This window comes from Rhinolophus sinicus, linkage group LG10, assembly GCF_036562045.2.
Source record: "Rhinolophus sinicus isolate RSC01 linkage group LG10, ASM3656204v1, whole genome shotgun sequence".
Lineage (NCBI taxonomy): Eukaryota > Metazoa > Chordata > Mammalia > Chiroptera > Rhinolophidae > Rhinolophus > Rhinolophus sinicus.
In genome coordinates this window covers 74883266-74905914 of record NC_133759.1, presented here as the reverse complement: position 1 = coordinate 74905914, position 22649 = coordinate 74883266, and the positions used below count along the sequence as shown (strand labels likewise).

Here is a 22649-nt window from a genome sequence, read left to right as displayed (position 1 = left end):
TTTATGAGAAAAGAAGAATGGTCTTGCTTCAGTCATCTTAAGTTTCCGTCTTAAGAATAACATAGTAAACTCAAAGCAAATAGAAGTAAACTTTGAGTGGAAATCAGTGAAATAAAAACCAGAAAAACAATAGATAAAAAAATCAGTGAAATGAAAAGTTGGTTCTTTGAAAGATGAGCAAAATTGATAAACCTTGAGACGGACCATTTGAAAAGGAGGAGACACAAATTACCAAAATCAAGCATGAAAGACGGGATATTCCTGTTCTACCAGAATTAAAAGTATAGTTGACCCTTGAACAATGTGGGTTAGTTGACTCCTGTGCAGTTGAAAATCCGCGTACAACTTTTGACTCCCCAATAAGTAATACCCTATTGTTTAACTGGAAGCCTTACTGATAACATGAACAGTTGTTTAACGCATATTTGTACGTTATATGTATCACATGCTGTATTCTTACAACAAAGTAGGCTAGAGAAAAGAACATGTTATTAAGAAAATCATTAGGAAGAGAAAATACATTTATAGTATTTCTTGAAACAAATCCAGGAATATGAGGTCTGACAATTAAGTCCACAAACTCATCCTAGAAAAAGTGCTACATACGTCATTGGTGAATATCACTATGGTCACCTTTGAAGTACTCCCCTGGTGAAGCTGTGCACTGATGCCAGCATCTAGTCCACCCTTCAAAGCAATTTTGGAACTCTTTCTGGAATGGCCATCAGAGCTGTCGTCATATTACCCTTGATGTCCTGAATGTCATCCAAATGTCTTCCTTTCAATATTTCCTTTATCTTCGGATAAAGAAAGTCCTTGGGGGCCAGAACAGGTGGGTAGGGTGGGTGTTCCAATACAGTTATTTGTTTACTGGCTAAAAACTCCCTACCTCAGAGACAGTGTCGTGTGAGCTGGTGCATTGTTGTAATGTAAGAGCTGTTTCGGAGTCATTTTTGCACACACTTTTATTGTGCCAAGATTTTCAGTTAAGATTTTCCTAACTGTTTCTCTATTGATGTTTACTTGGTCTGCTGTGCTTCTCACAGTCAGCTGATTATTTTGAGACACAATTCAATGGTTTTTTGCAGTGTTTTCATCAGTTCTGCTCATTACTGGCTGCCCTGCCTCTCTCCATTAGTGACATATTCTCTCTCTTCAGAAGAACATGTAATCCATTTGTACACCGCCATTTTCTTCATGGTATTATCCCCATAAACTTGGACTAACATGTCCCTCATCTCACTTGCACTCTTGCCAAGTTTAACAAGAAATGTGTGTTTGTTGCTCTAATTCAAGCTCAGACATTCTTGGGACTACACACAAAAACGCACAATAACAATAATGAACGCCACTCAGGAAGACACTGCCACACATCAAAATGAACACAGCTGTGAGACACTGATATACCAAGGTTATGAAACATTACCGAGCTGTTTGTACAGTGCTACTAATGTGAACACGCGGTGGCAGATTCACGAACTTGTCAGACCTCATAATTAGACCTGTGTGGTTAAACCTGTGTTGTTCAAGGGTCAGCTGTATTATTAAAGAATTTTATGAGCCAGTTTATATCAACAGATTGGGTAAATTTTACAAAGACATAGGTTGCTATAATTAGACTCAAAAAGAAATGGAAACTTTATTCTTATAAAAACTAAAGAAATTAAGTATATTCCCACAAAAAAAGCCTAGGCCCAGATGGCTTTACTATTAAGTGTTTTCAAATACTTAAGGAAGCATTATTACATATCTTGTGCAAACTCTTTTGGAAAATAGGGGAAAAGAGAACACTTTTAACCTATTTTATGAGTCCAGCACTACCCTGAAACCAAGGCCAGACAAAGACATCACAAGACAAGAAAACTTGAAAATTATCTCTCATGAACATAAAGTGGAAACCATTAACAAAATAACAGCCAACCAAATCCAGCATTTATGACTTAACATCCATAAATCAATAATGCAATATACTCTGCTTGTAAAATAATGGACAAAAACTACATGATCTTTTCAATAAACACAGAAAAATCACTTGACAAACTTTAAAAACCCTTTCGTGATGAAATATTTGACCATACTACACATATAGAAGGAAACTTCCTAACCCTGATCTAGAGCATGTACAAAAAAGTTCTGATGCTGTGAGAATTTTATAATTTCCATTTTTTCATTTATATCTCATCCATTTCTAATTATTGTTTATGGTGGTATATTAAGATCTTCTCTTTTCTGTATTGATATCTGGTTGTTTCATCATCATTTATAAAAAATACTGTCTTTTCCCCCACTGAATTCCATTGACACTTTTGTCAAAAATTAATTGAACATAGATGTATGGGTATGATTTTGCTCTCCCTATCCTGTTTCATTGATCTATGCAAGGTGTGATTAAAAAAATATGGTGAATGTTTAAATTTAAAAAAAAATTATTACAGTAAAAGACACATTGCCATTAATCCCCCTCAAAATACTCACTTTGAACACACTTATCCCATTGTTCTTGCCACTTTCTGAAGCAGTTCTGGAACTCTTCTTTCGTGAGTGTCTTTAGTTGCGCTTTCATGGCTCCCTCGATGTCCTGAATTGATTCAAAACAGTTTCCTTTCTTGGTCATTTTGACTTTGGGGAAGAGCCAGAAATCACATGGTGCCAGATCTGGTTAATAAGATCACTGAGGACACACTGTAATGTTTTTATTGGACAGAAATTGCCATATACCAGAAGCGATATGTGACATGGAGCCCTTCTGTTGTGATCACAATATACAGTGACTGCCGTTGCCGAGTGCCGTCCAATGGAAAGGCAGGGATCTTCAATAGAGGAAGCTGCACGTCGGACGTTAGTAACAGTATGTGACAGGTTTCAGCTTGTTCGGTGCAGTCAGTCGGACGTGAGCTACAGTTGAGAGAAGGCGTGTTTTAAAGTGTGCTGTAAATTATCTTCCATCATGACAACTCTCCATGTCACACATCGCTTCTGGTATACGGCAATTTCTGTCCAATAAAAACATTACAGTGTGTCCTCATCGACCTTATTCACCGGATCTGGCACCGTGTGACTTCTGGCTCTTGTCCGTAGTCAAAATGATTCAGGACCTTGAGGCAGCCACGACAGCACAACTAAAGACACTCACAAAAGAGGACTTCCAGAACTGCTTCAGAAAGTGGCAAGAACTATGGGATAAGTGTGTTAGAAACAAGGGGTAGTATTTTGAGAGGGATTAATGGCAATAATGTCTTTTACTGTGATAATTTTTTTATTTAAACATTTACTGTGTTGTTTGATCACACCTTGTAAATTGATTTGATTCCATACCATCTTGAGAATTCTAGCTTTTCAGTGTGGCTTGAAATCTGATAATACAAACACTCCAGGTTTGCTTTTGTTTTCCAAATTGTTTTAGCTATCTTAGGTTCTTTACAATTTCATGTAAATTTTAGATTTATGTCATTTCCCTAAGGCAACTGATTGCATTGAAAGTGTAGAACAGTTAAATCCATAAACAGGATGTATCGCATTTTATTTGGGTCATCTTTAGTTTCGCTTGGCAATGTTTCATAGTTTTTTAGTTTGTAGTTTTATAGGCATCTTATAAATATTTTTATAAATTTATCTCTTAAGTATTCTGTGTTTTTATTCTATTTTTGGTGGAACTAAAAGGTTTTTCTGATAGTGTGTTGCTAATATACAATAAAACAATGGATTTTTAGACATTGAACTTGTATCCTTAATCTTGCTAATAAATTCACTTATTTCTGGTGGCTTTTTAAAAAATGGAATTCATAGGATTTAATTAATATACAGTCATGTCATCTACAGTGGAAGCACTTAGCCTGCATTTCTTGTATAAACTATTATTCCAAGAACTCAAATAGTTGATGAGGGAGTGTGTTTCTTTATATTAGTACTTTAGCTGATAAATTCAGTAGGTGATAGAATTGTAAAATGTCTATTTTATTATCCCTAATTATGCTTTAGATCTAGGCACTGATCTAAATGGATGCTAAGACTAACAGATAATTGGAAATTTTGTACTGGGTATGTCAAGTTGACACTGTCTGAAGCTATTTTTAGCTTCTGTCACCATTTTTAACAATACTGAAAAATGAGACAACCAGACATTATGTGTCTGCATATATGATGTGATAGAACATTGCACTAGGTCCTATTTTACACCTTTTGTTTCTCTCTTCATCCTGGTCATATTTATCGCTACTTTCATGCACATGTGGAACATACTTAGAAATAGCTGTTTTAATGTTCTTGTCAATTGATACTGCTGACAGTTCTGGGTTTGTTTTTATTGATTGGTGTTTCTTGGTTATGGATCATATTTTCCTGTTTTTTTCATTTCACTTTTTAAGGTTTTTATTAAAATACAGCTTACATACAATATTATATTAGTTTCAGGTATACACAATAGTTAATTTAACATTTATATACCTAAAGAAGTGATCATCATAAATCCAGCAACCAGCTGACACTGTACCACGCTATCACAGTATTATTGACTATATTTCCTGTGTTTCCTGGAAAATAAGACTTAGCTGGACCATCTGCTCTAATGTGTCTTTTGGAGCAAAAATTAATGTAAGACCCAGTCTTATATAAGATCCGGTGTTGTTATGTTATGTTATAACCGGTCTTAAATACAACTGGGTCTTATATTAATTTTTGCTCCAAAAGATTCATTAGAGCTGATGTTCCAGCTAGGTTTTATTTTCGGGGCAACACAGTACTTCCCCGTGATTATTTGTGTTATACCTGGAAATTTGAACCTCTTATTCCCCTTCACCTTTCCCCCCCTTTTAAAAATTTTTCAATTACAGTTGACATTCAGTATTTATATTAATTTCAGGTATACAGCATAGTGGTTAGATATTTATATAATTTGTGATACCCCCGACTAGTCTAATACCCACCTAGCACTATACATAGTTATTACCATATTATTGACTATATTCCCTGTGCTTTACTTACATCCCCATGACTGTTGTGTAACTACCAATTTGTACTTCTTAATGTCTTTATCTTTTTCACCCTGTTCCCAACTTCCCTCCTAGCTATCACCTCAATAAATCTAGTACCCATCTGACACCATACATCGTTATTACAATATTATTGACTAAATTCCTTATGCTATACCCTACATCCCCATGGCTACTTTGTAACAACCAATTTGTATTTCTTAATCTCGTCCCCTTTTTTCATCCATTCCCAACCCGTGATCCCATCTGGCAACCACCAAAATGTCCTCTGTATCTGGGTTTATTTCTGGTTTTTTTGTTTGTTTATTTTGTTCTTTAGATTCCACATATGAGTGAAATCATATTGCATGTGTCTTTTGCTCTCTGACGTACTACTTCACTTAGCACAATACCTTCCAGGTCTATCCATGCTGCCGCAGATCACAAGAACCTTCCCTGGCCGAGCAATATTCCATTGTATATATGTACCGCCTACTATTTACTCATCCATCAATGCACACTCAGGCTGCCTCCATATTTTGGCCATTGTAAACAGTGCTGCAATGAACGTATGGATGCACCTGTCCTCTCGAAGTAGTGTTTTGGGTTTCTTCATATAATTACCCAGAAGTGAGATTACTGGGTCCTTCTTGGTCACTTGTTATACTCTTTGTTTTAAAGTCTGTTTTGTCTGGTATAAGTATTACTACCACAAGTTTTTTGTTTGTTTGTTTCCATTTTCATGAAATATGTTTTCACTGTCCCTTTGCTTTCAGTCTGTGTGTATCTTTTGATCCGAAGTGAGTCTCTTGTTTATTTCTTTTTCTGGAGCTTTGCTCTGTTCTTTTATTTGGGAAATGTTATTTTGGCTGCCTACCTGTGTTTGTTTTTATGTAGGTCTGGTATGCCTCCTGGTCCTTGTAGAGCGGCCTTATGTAGCAAGTGTCCTGTGGGACCCAGTGGTGCAGTCTCCCTGGTCACCAGAGCTGGGCGCTCTAGTTGTGTCCCTTGTGTGGATTGTATGTTCCCTCCTATTGTTGTTGAGACCTGATTCCTGTTTGCACATAATTTTGGGGTTGGAGGGGGGTTGACCCTCAGGCTGATTGGTTGTGAGGACTGTCCGTGACTACAGTGGAGGAACTGTTGTTTAAGGGCTGACCTACAGAGCAGGGTTTGCTTTAGCGGGGCTCTGGTACCTGCCCTTTTGGTGTGTTGGTCCTTGTAGGTGGCTGGGTGGTGCTGCAGCCCAGTCTGAAGCTGTCCACTGGGCCTGTCAGCCCTGGGGCTTCCTGGGAGGAGACCCACTGCAGGCCAAGTTCAGGTGCAGTCTGTGCCCTGCCTGAAGTCACGTGGCCTGAGCTACAAAGCAATCCAGAGATGGCCACCGCCTGCACTAGGCTTGGAGGTGCCTTGTGAGACTAATCCATGAGCCAAGGCCAGCTTTTGCTAATTCTGGGCTTAGGGCTGCTCAGCCAGAGGTTCAGTGCATGCTGAAGCTAGATGCTGCTTGTCTCTTGTCTAGTTTTGTGAACCTTTGAGAGATTTTAGGAATGTCCACAGTATGAGCCAAGGCAGGCTGACTACTTATATGGAAAAACCACTGGAAGCAACTTGGGTGTATGCCCGAAAGTTGAGTGGGGAGGGGTCTGGGGCAGTTGAAAGGTGGACTCAGGTGTGGTGTCTACCTGCATCTGCAGTCAGGGCCGGGGGAGGGCTCAACAAAGAAACAGTGGCTTCCTCCTGCTCCTCCATCTGGGAGAAAGCTGCCCCTCCAACCCTCACACTGAAGCTAGATAACTCAGTTCCTCCCCATATGTCCCTGGGATCTTTTGAGCTGCTGCCCCAGCGCTGGAGCTCAGAGCAAGTGAGTCCATCAGCATATGAGTCTGTGCATAGGCCCTTTAAGAGGAACACATGGGAATGTGGCTGTCCTACATCTCACTCAGCCACAACCTCTGCTGGTTTTCACAGCCAGAAATTATGGGGACTTCTCTCCCCGGCACTGAAACCCTGGGTTGGGGAGGGGCTGAGACTCCTCACTTCTCCGAGTGGAGTCCTCCGCAGCTGAAATATCCCTTCTGATTTTCAATGGTCACATGTGGGTGTGGGACCAGCCCATTCCATTTTCTCTGTCCCTCCTACCAGTCTCAAAGTGGCTTCTTCTGTAAGTCTGTAGTTGTCTGGCTTTGGCTCAGCTAGACCTCAGGCGATTCTCAGTAATGGTTGTTCTGTGGTTTAGTTGTAATCGATGTGGTTCTGAGAGGAGGTGAGCACAGCATTTACCCACTCTGCCATTTTGACTGGAAATTCTTTTCTTTCGATGCCTATTTTTTGTTTTGTTTTACTGGATGTTGAACATTACGAGTTTTATCTTGCTGGGTTCAAGCTTTTGTATTTTAGGTTAGTATTGGGCTTTCTTCTGTCACGCAGTTTAGCTAATTGGAATCCACTTGATCATTTTGAGTGTTATCTTTTATATTTATTTGAGCAAGTCCAGCACTTGTTTAGTGTACTGTACCAATTTATCCCATCACTAAGGAGCACATTTCTGAGGATCCTACCCAGTGCTCCAGGTATTATGTAATCATTGCATTCTGGCTTTTAGTTGATTTGTTCTCATATATTCATAGGACTCACGCAGAGACACAAAGGAACCTTTCTGAAAATCACCAAAGCACATAGGCATACTCACACATGCACTCTCATGCATGTTCTTGTTCTCTCCGTCTCACTTCCTTTCTGTTTCTGCTGCTCTCTCCTTTCCTGTCCTGTGGCCTGACAACTTGAATGATCTTCCCCCATCACCCACATCCCAAAGCTATCTCTTGTCTCTTCAATTCAGTGAGATTTCCAGGCTCTGTTAGGCTTCTCCTTTGCATTGTGGCCTAGAGATTGCTGGTAGGTAGTAAAATGGGAGATTGCAGGGGTCATCTTAGTTTTTTGTACCTTCTATTAGAGATCATTATAGCCTTGTCCTGCCTGTTTTCGAGTGTCTTGAAGCTTGTTTTACATATTTTGTCTGATTTTCTATTTTGTCAGGTGGGAGAGTAAACCTGCTATTTCATCTTGTATTAAAGCAAACTTTTATGAATTTGCTTTTAGTTGTTTTATGTATTAGGTATTGTAAGAGTTTGAGGAAATACAGAAATTACAGATCTGCTTAAGAAAAAAGTGATTCTTTTTGGTTATGTTCAAAGTACTTTCATTTGGATTTTAGTTAGAATTTTGTTATTAAACTAATATTTGTATATAATCTTATACTTTAGAGAATTGACATTTTTATGAGCTTCTTAAAGGACATGCTATGTCACCTCTCTTTGTTCAAGCCCTGTTTCCAGTCCACCAATAAAATTATATAGTTTTTTATAAATTATTTCTGTATTTCTTTGTTAAGTTTATTTTTTGATATTTTATATATTTTTGCATTATTAGTGGAGGTTGTTTTAATCTGGTTATTTTTGGAATAAATTATATTTACATATTATATAATTGGTCATGGTACTTAATTTTCATTTACGTAACATTTTAGATTGCTTTTATAATTTCTTTTAAGTGTGCTCTGCTTATTCAGTATGTTAACCTTTTGCTTCATAATTAGCAAGTGTTTTATTACCCCCACGTTTTTTAAAATTCAGTTTATCTTTCACAATGAAAGCATCAATCTTTTCCTTTATGAATGCTTTCTTTTTTGATTTGCTTAGAAATATTTCTCCCAGGTGAAGAATATAAAAGTACAATTTCTTTTAGTACTAATCCAGTGTTAGTTTTTTATTAGACCTAGCTAGTAGCTCCAACACTTATTTTTTTAAATGAATCACTTCTGCATTTTACTACATTCCTTTACATATTCAAATGTGAATGAATATTTTTAAAGTTTACATCTGTTACATTATACTGCTCCCAAAGTACTATAATAATTTACTTTTATAAAGTATTTTATTATAATTGTGGCTTTACTCTATATTAGGTGTTTTTACTTTAATTTAACACATACTGATAGATGTTCAAAATTTGAGATGAGGCAGGCATCTTTTATAATCAGTTTTAGAGACTAAAGGCAGAAATTTTAAAAGAATTTTCACACAGAACTCTGCTGATCAAATAAATCTGGGGAAGTAAGAGGAAAGTTTTGTTTGTTTAAGAAAATCTTATTAATATAAGTGATAGGGTCAGAATTTTTGGTTAACATCTAGATTTTTTTGGTTGTTCGTTTTTTTCCTATATTGATATATTTTATTTATAACCTTTGCTAAAGAAATTGTTTTTCTGTTTTTATAGTTTTGGTAAGCAGTTTGGAGGAAAAAGAGGATGTGATTGTCTTGTATTAGAGCCTTCAGAAATGATTGTGGTAAGAACTTTAAGAATGCTGAATTGTTTTTTTAATATGCTTCAGTTTCAACTTAAATGTAGTAGGCTTTTAAACACTCAAGGAGGTTCCATTACTATGACTTTTAAAATATTTTGTTAAATAGCATTAGAACCATCTACCAAGTTTGATACATTTTCATCTACTTAAAAATTTTTGTGATTCTTGAGAGAATTTGAAACATGATACAATTATATATAACATGTTCCGAATTTGGTAATTTCTTTTACCACTTCTACCAGAAAATTTAAGTAAAGGCTTTAAAAAGGGACTCTGATTATTCAAGTGTTTTCTCTTTCCTCTTTAATGTAGTTAATAATGTTTGAACATACTCTGTGCCCTCGACTTGAGGGAGAGAGAAAAAAAAGAAAGACATAATTATATCTATATCCAAGTAAGAAATGGTTTAGATCTCAGTATGTTTACTTTAAGAGTGTGCTTAAGGAATAATTTTTTTACCTATTCCTAACAAAGCTAGGTAGATGATGTAACTTCAGAAAATCTGGCTTTTTTCCCCCCAGCATTAGAAGAATCCAGAACACAGCTCCCTTTTACCTTGTTCTGAGATGACCTTACTAGAAGATAGCTTCTACTGAATGGACTCATTGTCCTACTAGTATCTCATGTAGATGATCATGTCATCTGATTTGATTTAAACTATTGAGAAGTGAGGTTGAATTCTTAATGAAACATTTTAATGTCAGGGCTCAAAACTAAACCACTTTTCCATTTTATGGTGCCATAGTCAGATTGACATCTTCAAATCGTTTCTGTTTTCTCTTCCCCAAACTGGATCATCTGCATTATCATGAACTCAGTGTCCTATATTTTATAAAAACAACTGGATTTTAAATTCCTGAAAGGCAAAGATTATGTCTTATTCTGCAGAGTGCTGTCTGCATAGTAAGTATTCAGTGAATTGTACTTAGATTCAAGTTTAAGGCTTAAACTGTATTGTTTTATGTTTATTTTCTTTAAGTGTTGATATAGATGGCATATCTAGTAAGGCCTCAGACTCTCTCATTTAAATAAACGTGTTGAGGAACATGGCAAGAAAACTGCCTCAGGCAGTACTTGGTTTCTCATTCATTTGTCAGTTGACGTATTTTGTATTTCTCATACTTTATGGGAAAATAGTAATGCTCTTATTGCAGTGTTCACATATACCTTTTGTTGTTGTTTTATGGTGGTAAAATACACACCATAAAATTTACCATCTTACCCATTTTTAAGTTTGCAGTTCAATGTATTTAATTATTAAAATACTTTTATTTTTAAATGAAAGGCAAAGCTTATACTTTTCCCACCCCAAACCTGGAGTTAACCTTTTTCTAAGGAGACTTGCTGGCTTGTAGTGGAGAAGAGTACTATTTGGAAACTGAGATCTGGCTGCCATTTGTTTTCATTGTACCAGGTGCCTCGTTGCTATTAGGGCCTCTCAGTGAACAGAGATGGAAAGTATGTCTGAGTGAGGGTATATACACACACTTAAATATACACATGTCTATAATTTTTTATAGCTATATTATGTTTAAAACCCAGAGTTTATTCTGGTTTTTCCTCTTTGCTTATTTGTACCTTCTTTCTCTCACGAGAAACTTGGTTTCCATTATCATCAATATGTTTACTTAATACATAGGTCGTTTAAGAATGTTGGTCCATAACATTGTAAAAAGCACTATTAGCTAGAATATTAACATACTCTATACATGTAATTTAAGTGTACATTTTGTTGAGATTTTACAAATGCACACACCTTATAACCTACCTCCCTATCAAATAAAATATTTCCATCACTCACCGTATAAAGTATGGAACTATTCTGAGAATTAGAGGGACCAGGCAAAAGGACAGAGGAACCAGATTGAAGGGACTTGCGTTGGCCAAATCTGGGGCAATTGGGGAATTAAAAAAAAAAAAAAAGAAAGAAAAATTCGAAGTAACTGATAGTACGTACCCCTTGTATAATATAAGAATTTTTAAGTCCTACTGATATGAATGAATGAAGGAGAAGGGAAAGGTTTTCCTGATAGTCTGATGCCAGCTAATGAATTTGGAAGGAACGATTAAGCTAGAAAATCATAATTGAATGGTAAATCTTGTGGCTAATGTTTAATGAGAAGTAAAACATTTACATAGTCTCAGTGTTATCTCCCTACAAACCATTTATGAAGGGAAAAATTACCAGATTTCTGATTGGTAAACATGAAGGTTACCACTGTAACAAAAATCATTGATTGTTACCACCATCGGTATGGACACAAACTGATATACCATTCCTGATAAGATTCACTAAGAAGGAGAAAACATCATCTCTGTGATATATTCCTGCCAGAAATGCATACATAAATCTAATCATTAGGAAGTATCAGACAGATCAAATTGAAGATGTTATTCAAATTGATTCACCTGTACTCTTATTAAAGTATCCCAATGTCAAAAAACACAGACTGAGGAACTGTTCCATATTAAATGAGAAAAAAAGAGACATACCTAAATAAAATGCTTGATCTTACACACTAAGTGTTGGAGGAGAGGGCATAGCTATAAATGATTTTGCTGGAACAATTGATGAAATTTGAATATGGACTGCAGATTAGATAAGATTGAATTTCCTAATGTTAATAACTGTACTGGGGTTATTACCCCAGCCTTTTTTCTTAGGAAATACATGTTGACATATTTGGGGTCAACAAGCACTCTCTTCAATTTATACTCAAAAGTTTCAGAAAAAATATGTATACACAAAATTTTTAAAATCACCAAAAAAATGAAATCAGGTGTATATATTTGTATATATACTTATGGTTGGTAATTTTTAAATTCTAAAATCGTATTTTATTGATGATCGGCGTAGTTTAAAATGCTTTATAAGTTACAGGAGAAAATAATCCAAAGTAATTTAAGGTTTTTATTTCTGAGATTTCTGAAGGATTTTACTGTAATTTCATCATAATAATGAATCTTGGGTTTTTTTTTTAGTTATTCACTAATGTTACATCTTTTGAAATGCAAAAATGTATTGATCATTTTGTACCAGCACAAATCTTTGGTACATTTGTGTATTTTTTAGATGAAATTATTTAGAATTCATAAAAATGCTTGGTGTGAGTTTATATGTTTACAAGTACATATTTGCTATTTTGATAAGTTCTGTCAGATGGTTTTATTATATATATATTTGTGCAAATTTGAGTAACTCCACTGGTGATTGGGAATGCCTGTTACTGAACACGTCCTGATCACCTGATAGTCCTCTTAACAGTCATCTTAATCCAACACGTTAGAAGGAAATCTCCTTGTCTTCCTACTTATGGATATTCTCATATGCTTCATGGAGGATTTTTTTTTTAAATTTGTATCTCTTGCCCATTTTTCTACTTGGATTTTTTTTTTTTAAGTTAGTTTCAGGTACACAAAACAGCATAATGATTAGACATTTACACCCCTCAAAAAGTGATATACCCACCAAATGAACTACCCATCTGACATCGTACATAGCTATTACAACACCATGGCCTATATTCTCTATTCTCTACTTTACATCCCGTGATGATACACACACACACACGGTGCCAAAAAAATGTATATACATTTTAAGAAAGGAAAAACTGTATTAGAATTGTAATATTCAATATATACCAATAACAAAAGATGAATACAAGGCACGTTTGACTTCTGCAATTACAAGAGGTGCTCAAAGTGGTTACCATTAGCGTAATTTTAATACAGTTTTTTCCTTTCTTAAAATGTGTATACATTTTTTTTTTGTACTCTGTGTGTGTGTGTGTGTGTGTGTACTTATATATGTATATATATGTATTCACACACATGTATATACACACATAATTATAGTTGACATTCAATATTATTTTTTATTAGTTTCAGGTGTACAGCACAGTGGTCAGGCATTTATATAATTTATGAAATGATCCCTCTGGTAAGTCCAGTACCCATCTGACACCCTACATAGTCTTTACAACATTATTGATTATATTCCCCATACTGTATTTCACATTGGATTATTCCTTATTCATAAGAGCTTTACATGTGTAAGTATGTGAGCCTTTTTGTTTATAAGAGGCTGTATGTAAATTTATCGTTTTTTAACTTTAAAATGAATTTTCTGTCATTTATTTATTTTGATCTATCGACTTTTTTTCCTCTGACAACTTTTTGGAGTCATGACTATTAGATGACAGACAATATTGTTGATCTTTTAACCTGTGTTGCTTTATGGAATTTGATTAGTTCATTATTTTAACTTTTAAATCTCACTTTTTCTGGGTAGCTAAAGACAGCGGTAACAGCTTAACTACCTGTCTCCCAATATTTCCTCCAAAAACATTGCAGAACTCTACCAGAAGGGTAAAAGAAATCTACACATAAACAATGCTCAGAGCTTAAGTTGAAGACAGAATGCCTAAACGTGAAAATAATTGCAAATAAAAAAAAAATAAACCACCAGGTCCCCCGCATGTGGTCTCTCACAGTCCCATTTCTACTCCCAGCCCTCAGCAAGGCTGTGTGGTGAGCAAAGGCCAACCAAGTGTAAGATAGAAGCTAGCAAATGGACCTAAGGTTTGACCTACACTGACAGAAAGACTAACTCTGCACTAAGTTTAAACTTAAATGTGTGTGTGTGAGAGAGAGCAAGAGAGAGATCAGAACAGGGACTATAAGGAATTTATTTTAAATTATGAGTGATTTGCAGAAGTAGTCTTCTAAATGCATAGCTTCAGGATTAAGACAAAAGGTAAATAAGAAACAAGTTTACTTTTGCATTTAAGTGCTGAAGAAGAAAAGCACACGAGGAAGTTTTAGGTTCCTACAAGACAAAGGGAACACAAAATCAAGGGCTTACCACCATCTTTGTGTTTTGTCTCTACTGTCTTTGCTAAAATAAAGGAATTAGATTCTACCTTAAAAAAAAAAAATCTTACAGCTCCTCCCAGAGAGCTAACAAAAAGGAAAAAAAAATCTAAAATATCTAGACTTCAAAGTATTTGATAAAAGAGGGTGCTATTAAACTAGGAATCTTGTAAAAACAGCTTAGTACCACAAAAGGGTGAAAAGGGAAGATTAATAAATCCATATATATGGCTCTTACAAAATATAAAAAAATGAGATTAATCACATATTAACTGTGGGAAATTCTCCTCACCCCAGAAAAAAACCATGAAGATGAAAACTATAATCACACTTCAGAGTTACATGTATTCAATCAAGCATTTGTGGATACTTTTTTTAAAGTGTAGAATCAAAAATTTAAAAACCACGGAAAGTAAATAAATCAAACAAAAATGGAATAAAAAGAGTGTGAACTCAGTAAAGATATCAAAGACAAAGAAAAAAATTATCTTAGAAACAAATAAATTACAAGGTGCTCCAGGAAGAATTGACTGAAATGAAAATTAAAGAACATTAAAGAAAGGCAGGAAAAGTGCCAAGTGAATGAAAATGATACAAAGAATGAAGTAAAAGTGTCAGAGATACTGTATTATATACTTGAAAGTTGCTGAGAGAGCAGATCTTAAACATTCTCATCACAAAATGAAATGGTAATTATGGGACATGATTGAGATGTTAGCTAAGGATATGGGTGTAATCATTTTGCAGCATATAAATGTATCAAATCAACACATCGTGTATCTTAAACTTACACAGTGTTAACATACTCGTATGTCAGTTATATGTCAAAGTTGGACAAACAAGTATTAGAGAAAATAGTGGAAATTGAAGACAGGCAATGAAGGAATGACATTTATATTGGAGTCCCGGGGGGGGGGAGGCAAATGGAAAAGAACCAATATTAAAGCTATATTCAAAGAAAATTCACCAGAAATTGATAAAGATTTGAATGTACACACTGAAAGACGTATAGAGAGCACTACATCCATCAACAACAGAATATATCTACTTTTGAAGTGGAATGTTTTCAAAAGGACCATATGCTGGAACATAAAACATCTGATTAAAAAAAATCAAGATTTAAAATATTACAGTTTATACTTTTTGACCACCATCAAATTAATTTTAAAACCAACTACAAAAACACAACTAGAAAAAAATACAACTTTTGAAATTCAGGTTTATATTTTAGTATATGTGCTGCCGAAGCGAGCACTCAGGTTTATATTTTAAATCACTTGTGAAAGAAGAATCACTGAAAATGAGAAAATATTTTGAACTGAATGAAGGTAGCATATCAAAACATGTAAAATTCAGCTTAAGCCTTTCTTGCTGAGCAATTTAAGCCTTAATGCTATAAGATGAAAGGCTGACATTCAGTAAGTTCAGTATTCACATCAGGAAATTAGCAGCAAACTATACTGACAAATTAGAAACCAAGAAATAGTAATGATAAATATGAAAATTAGTGGTATATAAAGCAAACTTAAAGAGGATCAACAGAGGCGAAAGTTGGTTCTCAGAAATGGGTAATAAGGGCTGGCCTGGTGGCTTAGGTGGTTAGAGCTCCATGCTACTAACTCCGAAGGCTGCCAGTTCGATTTCCACATGGGCCAGTGGGCTCTCAACCACAAGGTTGCCAGTTCAATTCCTTAAGTCCCGCAAGGGATGGTGGGCTCCGCCCCCTGCAACTGAGATTGAACAGGGCACCTTGAGCTGAGCTGCAGCTGAGTTCCCGAATGGCTCATTTGGCTGGAGCGTGTCCTCTCAACCACAAGGTTGCTGATTCGACTCCGCAAGGGATGGTGGGCTGTGCCCCCTGCAACTAGCAACGGCAACTGGACCTGGAGCTGAGCTGCACCCTCCACAACTAAGACTGAAAGGACAACAACTTGAAGCTGAACGGCAACCTCCACGACTAAGATTGAAAGGACAACAACTTGACTTGGAAGAAAGTCCTGAAAGTACACGCTGTTCCCCAATAAAGTCCTGTTCTCCTTCCCCAATTAAAAAAAAAAGAGTTATAAAATTGATAAATTCCTGTCAAAATAATGAAACAGATGTTACATAACCAGTGTCAGGAGTGAGGATACACTCTGATGGGTCTAATGAACATTTAAAAAATCATGAATGGATATTAAGAAAAATTTAAAGGAAATAAGTTTGAAATTTTAGATAGTCAGATTCCTTGAAAAACACAACACAGTCTACCAAAACTGGCTCCACACACAGAAACAGAAAATTTACATAATCCAATATCTAGAAAAAGGAATGTCTAATTACAAATCTTTCCATTTAGAGATTCAGGCCCACATGGTTTCACTGGCGAATTTCTCTAAACATTTAAAGAAGAAATAATACATAAAGTGTGACAGGAAATAGAAAAAGATTGAGTACTTTTCCTTTGTAATGAGCTGAGTTTAATTTTTTTAAATTGAGAAGTGACATAAAACGTGTAACAGCCCAGTTTAATTTTGACAGCAAAACCTGACAAGGACATTACACAAAAGCAATATTACAGGTCAGTTTTTTGTTTTTTATGAAATTAGATCTAAAAATCTTAAAAATATTAAGGAATCAAAATCCAGTGATACATAGAGAGGATAACACATCATGATTAAGTTGAATTTATTCCCAGAGTTGCAATGTTAATTTAATAAATGTGATTCACTACATTGACAGAATTAATGTCAGATGATCATCTTCATGAATACAAAAAACGTTTGACAGTACTCAAAACCCATTCACTTATAAAACTTAGCAAGCTAGGAAAAGAAGGAATCTTGCATAATTTTATTAGACGTATCTGCATAAACCCTACAGGAAACATTGAAAACTTTCTCCTTGAATTTGGGAATGTGTGAAGAAAGCTCACCAATATGAAAACCACTGACTAAGAGGTCCTATAAAGTGTGTTTAGGCATGGGAGAAAAGATTGGTAAAGAAAATACAAAACTCATTGTCATGCGGGAGACCCGGCTCGCTGCGCCATTTGTTGTGCGGGGCGGCCTGCGGGGCCTCTGGTCCCGCTCCCCACATAAGAACACAGGATATGGCTAGGCCAAAAGGGAACACCCACGGAGCCATAGATAGGGGAGTCATACCACTGTATTCTCTCCGTCGGCCGGGGAGACACACCCAGATCTGCAGTCTGCCATTCACTTCTCTGCCTGCCAACCAACCAATCAACGCCGCCCCACAGTTACATCAGTAGCCAATTGGCTAACTGGTTACAGCTGATGGCCAACCAATCACAGTTGATGGTCATTCACTACCCGAGGCAGCAACTCCCCACGCGAGGTGGAGAGCCTAGAAACTGCTCTCTGGGACTCCGTCCCCACACTCATTCAGAAAGTATATGATTTGCATGTAGAAAATCCAAAAATACCTACACATGAACTTTTAGAATTGATTGTAAATCATTTCAGCAAGTACTGGATACTCATTCAGAAATCAGTTGTTTCTATTAATAAGCAACAAAAAAATTAGAAAAATGGAATTTAGTAAACATACTATTTATAAACATCAGAAAACATCCATATACATCAGAATAAGTCTAACAAAAGTTGTAAAACACCTCTACACAGGAAACCACACAGAATTTTTGAGTTCCTTAGTTTTAAATCAGTTGAATCAGTATTTTTCAGATATAAATTCTCTCCAAATTTATATATTAGATGTAATCCTATGAAAACCTTAGTAGAGAAACTGACGTATAACATAAGTGTGTCACATAAGAATACATTTATAATAACTACATAAACTACTTCAGCATAAACTTAAATTTCCAAAGACATTACTTTTAAATACTCCCAAAAGACAAAAATTAAGATATCATGTTCTAAAATATGGAGTTACCTTTATTAAGGTATTAATTTTCCAATGATTATCTTGTAAATTTAATGAGATCCCAATGAAAAAAACCATCAGGTATGGTTGCTGTTTTGTGCCTAGGAAGGATAAAAAAGCAAGAACTAGAAAAAACCCGAGGATAAAAGAGCTATTTAGTGGAGCCTTGTAAATTTTTTTATATAATTAATTCAAGAAGGAGAAGAAATGTAATCTCACAAAAACAAAACAAGTAAATTTAATATCTGTAAAATTGTTCGTATAATTCCACCAAGAATTATTTCTGGTTACATGTAAAAGATAGTATTTTGTCTGTTCATTCCTAATGGGATATGTCATAAAGACCAAGTGCTAGCAGTCTTATGTTTTGGTAGTGATGGTAATATTGCTAAAAATTTTTTATATGTGTATATATAGACACATATGTAATTATATGTAACTAATTATAATTAATATATGTACATAAATATATGTTATATATACAGAAATCATTAGGAACCAAGATTTTGTAGTATTATGTTGTTGCTGGTAATGATATTGTTAAAGCTATTATATATGTATAGATAACGTGTGTATTTTTAAAATTTTTATAAAGATACATTTAATTAGAAATAATTAAAATTTATAATTGTAATTAATATAATATATATAGTTAATAATATATGTGCATATTATCATTATCAGTCAATTTTTTTCCAACGTAAAAGTATTATACAGAAAAAGGAGGAAAAAGAACATAAATATGAAGAATAAAATGGCAGTAACTATGTATGTATCAATAATCACTTTAAATGTAAGTTGATTAAATGCTCCAATTAAAAGATATAGGGTAGCTGAGTGGATAAGAAAACAAGATCTGTGCATAGTCTGTTCACAAGAGACCCACTTTAGATCAAAAAACACACACAAAATGAAAGTACAGGGATGGAAGAAAATATTTCATGTGAATGGAAATGGGAAAAAAAAAACCCAACATGTAGCAGTATTTATATCAGACAAAACAGACTTTAAAACAAAGTCTGTAATAGGAGACAAAGAGGGACGTTACATGATGATAAAGGGATCAACCCAATAAGAAGATACAACCCTTGTAAACATTTATGCCTCCAACATCGAAGCACCAAAATATATAAAGCAAATATTGACCAACATAAAGGGAGAAATCCACAGTAATACAATCAGAGTAGGGCACTTTGACACCAATGGACAGAGCTTCCAGAGAGAAAATCAAAGAAACAGTGGCCTTAAATGACACATTAGACCAGATGGATTTAATTGATATTTTTAGAGTATTTCACCCCAAAGCAGCAGAATATATTAGGTTGGTGCAAAAGTAATTGTAGTTTAAAAGGTTAAAAATAATTGCAAAAACCACAGTTACTTTTGCACCAACCTAATACATGCTTTTTAAGTTCGTATGGAACATTTTCCAAGGTAGACTATGTTAGGCCACAAAACAACTCGCAATAAATTTAAGAAGATTGAAATCATACCAAGTGCCTTCTCTGACCACATTGGTATGAAACTAGAAATCAACTATAAGAAAACTGAGAAACACAGAAACATGGAAGCTAAATAACATACTACTAAATTATGAAGGGGTTAACAACAAGATCAAGGAAGAAATGTAAAGAACCTCAAGACCAATGACCCAAAATCTATGGGATACAGTGAAAGCAGTCCTAAGAGGGAAATTCATAGCAATACAGGCTTACCTTAAGACAAGAAAAATCTCAACAATCTAATCCTACACTTAAAGGAACTAGCAAAAGAACATCAAAGTCCAAAGTGAGTGGAAGGAAGGAAATAATAAAGATCAAAGAGGAAATCAACGAATTAGAGTCTCAAAAGCAATACAAAAGATTAGTAAAGTCAAGAGCTAGTTCTTCGAAACGATAAACAAAATTGGTAAACCTTTAGCCAGACTCATCAAGAAAATGAGAGGATCCAAATAAAATCAGAAGTGAAAGAAAAGTGACAACTGACACCACAGATGTACAAAGGATTATAAGCAAATATGAGCAATTACATACCAACAAATTGGACAATCTGGAAGAAATGGATAAATTCCTAGAAACATTGAATCTTCCAAGACTGAATCAGGAAGAAACAGAAAATCTGAACTGACCAATTTCTACAAACAAAATTGAATCAGTAATCATAAAACTCCCAACAAACAAAAGTCCTGGACCACATGGCTTCACAGTTGAATTTTACTAAACATTCAAAGAAGAATTAATACTTATCCTCCTCAAACTATTCCCAAGTATTCAAGAGGAGGGAAGATCCCCAAGCTCATTCTATCTACAAGACCACCATTACCCTAATTCTGAAACTGAAGACATTACCAAAAATAAAAAAAATTATATGCCAATGTCCCTGATGAACATACATGCAAAAATCCTCAACAACGTATTAGCAAACTGAATTCAACAGTGCATTTAAAAGATCATACACCATGATTAATTGGGACTTATTCTTGGAATGCAAAGTTGGTTCAAGATCTGCAAATCAATTCACATGATACACCACATAAACAAAATGAAAGATTAAAAGCATATAATCTTACCAATATATGCAGGAAAAGCATTTGACAAAAATCCAGCATACGTTTATGATAAAAACTCAGCAAAGTGGGAATAAAGGGAACATACCTCAACATAATAAAGGCCATATAAGAGAAGTCCACAGATAATATCGTACTCAATGGGGAAAAACTAAAAGCGTTCTCATTAAGATCAGGAACAAGACAAGAATGTCCACTTTCACCACTTTTATTCAGCATAGTATTGGAAGTCCTAGCCTCAGCAATCAGACGAGAAAAAGAAAGGCATCCAAATTGGAAAGGAAGAAGTAAAACTGTGATTATTTTAGAGAATATGATATTATATATATAGAGAGAGAACTGTGAAGATTCCACCAAAAAACTATTAGAATTGGTAAATGAATTTAGTAAAATAGGATAAGAAATTAATATTCAGAAATAGGTTGCACTTTTATACATCAGTAATGAACCATCAGAAATGGAAATTAAGAAAACAATCCCATTTACAATTGCATCGACAAATAAAATACCGAGGAATAAATTTAACCAAGGAGGTGAAAGACCTGCACTCGGAAAATTGTAAGACACTGAAGAAAGAAATTGAAGAAGATACGAATAAATGAAGCATATACTGTGCTCATGGATATGAAGAATTACCATTGTTAAAGTGTCCATACTGCCCAAAGCAACCTATAGATTGAGTGCAATCCCTATGAAAATACCAAAAGGCATTTTTCACAGAACAAGAATAATCTAAAAATTTATATGGAACCACAAGAGACCTTGAGAATAGCCACAGAAATCTTAAAAAGAAGAACAAAGTTAGAGGTGTCATGCTATCTGATATCAGACTATACTAAAAGGCTATAGTAATCAAAACAGCAGGATACTGGCATAAAAATAGACACATAGATCAATGGAGTAAATAGAGAGCCCACAAGTAAACCTGCCGTATATGGTCATTTAATCTATGACAAAGAAGGTAAGAATATATAATGGTTTAAAGTCAGTCTCTTCATGCAAAGAAATGAAACTAGACCAATTTTTTTTTTTTTTTAATTTTATTGGGGAATGTTGGGGAACGGTGTGTTTCTCCAGAGCCCATCAGCTCCAAGTCGTCCTTCAATCCAGTTGTGGAGGGCACAGCCCACCATCCCATGTGGGAATTGAACCGGCAACCTTGTTGTTGAGAGCTCAAGTTCTAACCAGCTGAGCCATCCGGCCTCTGGAAGCTCTGGAAGCTCAGCAGCAGCTCGTTGTCTTCAATCTAGTTGTGGAATGCGCAGCCCACTGGCCTGTGGGAATCGAACCAGCAACCCTATTGCTCAGAGCTCTGTTCTAACCAACTGAGACATCTGGCTGCCCTAGGCCACTTTCTTATACCACATGCTGGAATAAAGTCAAAATGGATTAAAGACTTAAATGTAAGACCCCAAACCATAAAACTCCTAGAAGAAAACATAAGCAGTAAACTAACTCTTTCATAGCACTTCTAGCAATATTTTTTTGGATATTGTCTCCTCGGGCAAGGGAAACAAAAAAACACACAAATGGAACTATATTAAACTAAAAAGTTTTTGCACAGCAAAGGAAATCAACAAAAGGAAAAGACAGTCAACTAAATTGGAAAAGATACTCGCCAATGATACATCTGGTAAGGGTTAATATCCAAAATTTATGAAGAACTCATACAACTCAACACCCAAAAAACAACACAATTAAAAAATGGGCAGAGGATCTACATAGACATTTGTTCAAAGAGGACATACAGATGACCAGTACCCTGTTTCCCCGAAAATAAGACCTAGCTGGACAGTCAGCTCTAATGCGTCTTTTGGAGCAAAAATTAATATAAGACCTGGCATTATATTATGCTGATGTTATATTATGTTATACCCGGTCTTAAATAAGACTGAGTCTTATATTAATTTTTGCTCCAAAAGACGCATTAGAGCTGATGGTCCGGCTAGGTCTTATTTTCAGGGAAACATGGTAGACGTGAAAAGATGCT

At 35.2% G+C, this 22649-nt stretch overlaps 1 protein-coding gene across 11 annotated transcripts in view; it reads left to right on the top strand.

Annotated features, from left to right (window-relative positions):
* The window catches only part of RAPGEF6 (Rap guanine nucleotide exchange factor 6), a 183025-nt gene that overhangs the window by 44932 nt on the left and 115444 nt on the right, over positions 1-22649 (top strand). For 10 of the 11 annotated variants that reach the window (XM_074313473.1, XM_074313474.1, XM_019756032.2 and 7 more), the window contains one exon: positions 9246-9315. The exons of the other annotated variant lie outside the window; for it this stretch is intronic. In XM_074313473.1, coding sequence (XP_074169574.1) covers positions 9246-9315 — 70 coding nt within the window. The remainder of the gene's footprint in view (positions 1-9245; positions 9316-22649) is intronic. 11 annotated transcript variants of the gene reach the window in all.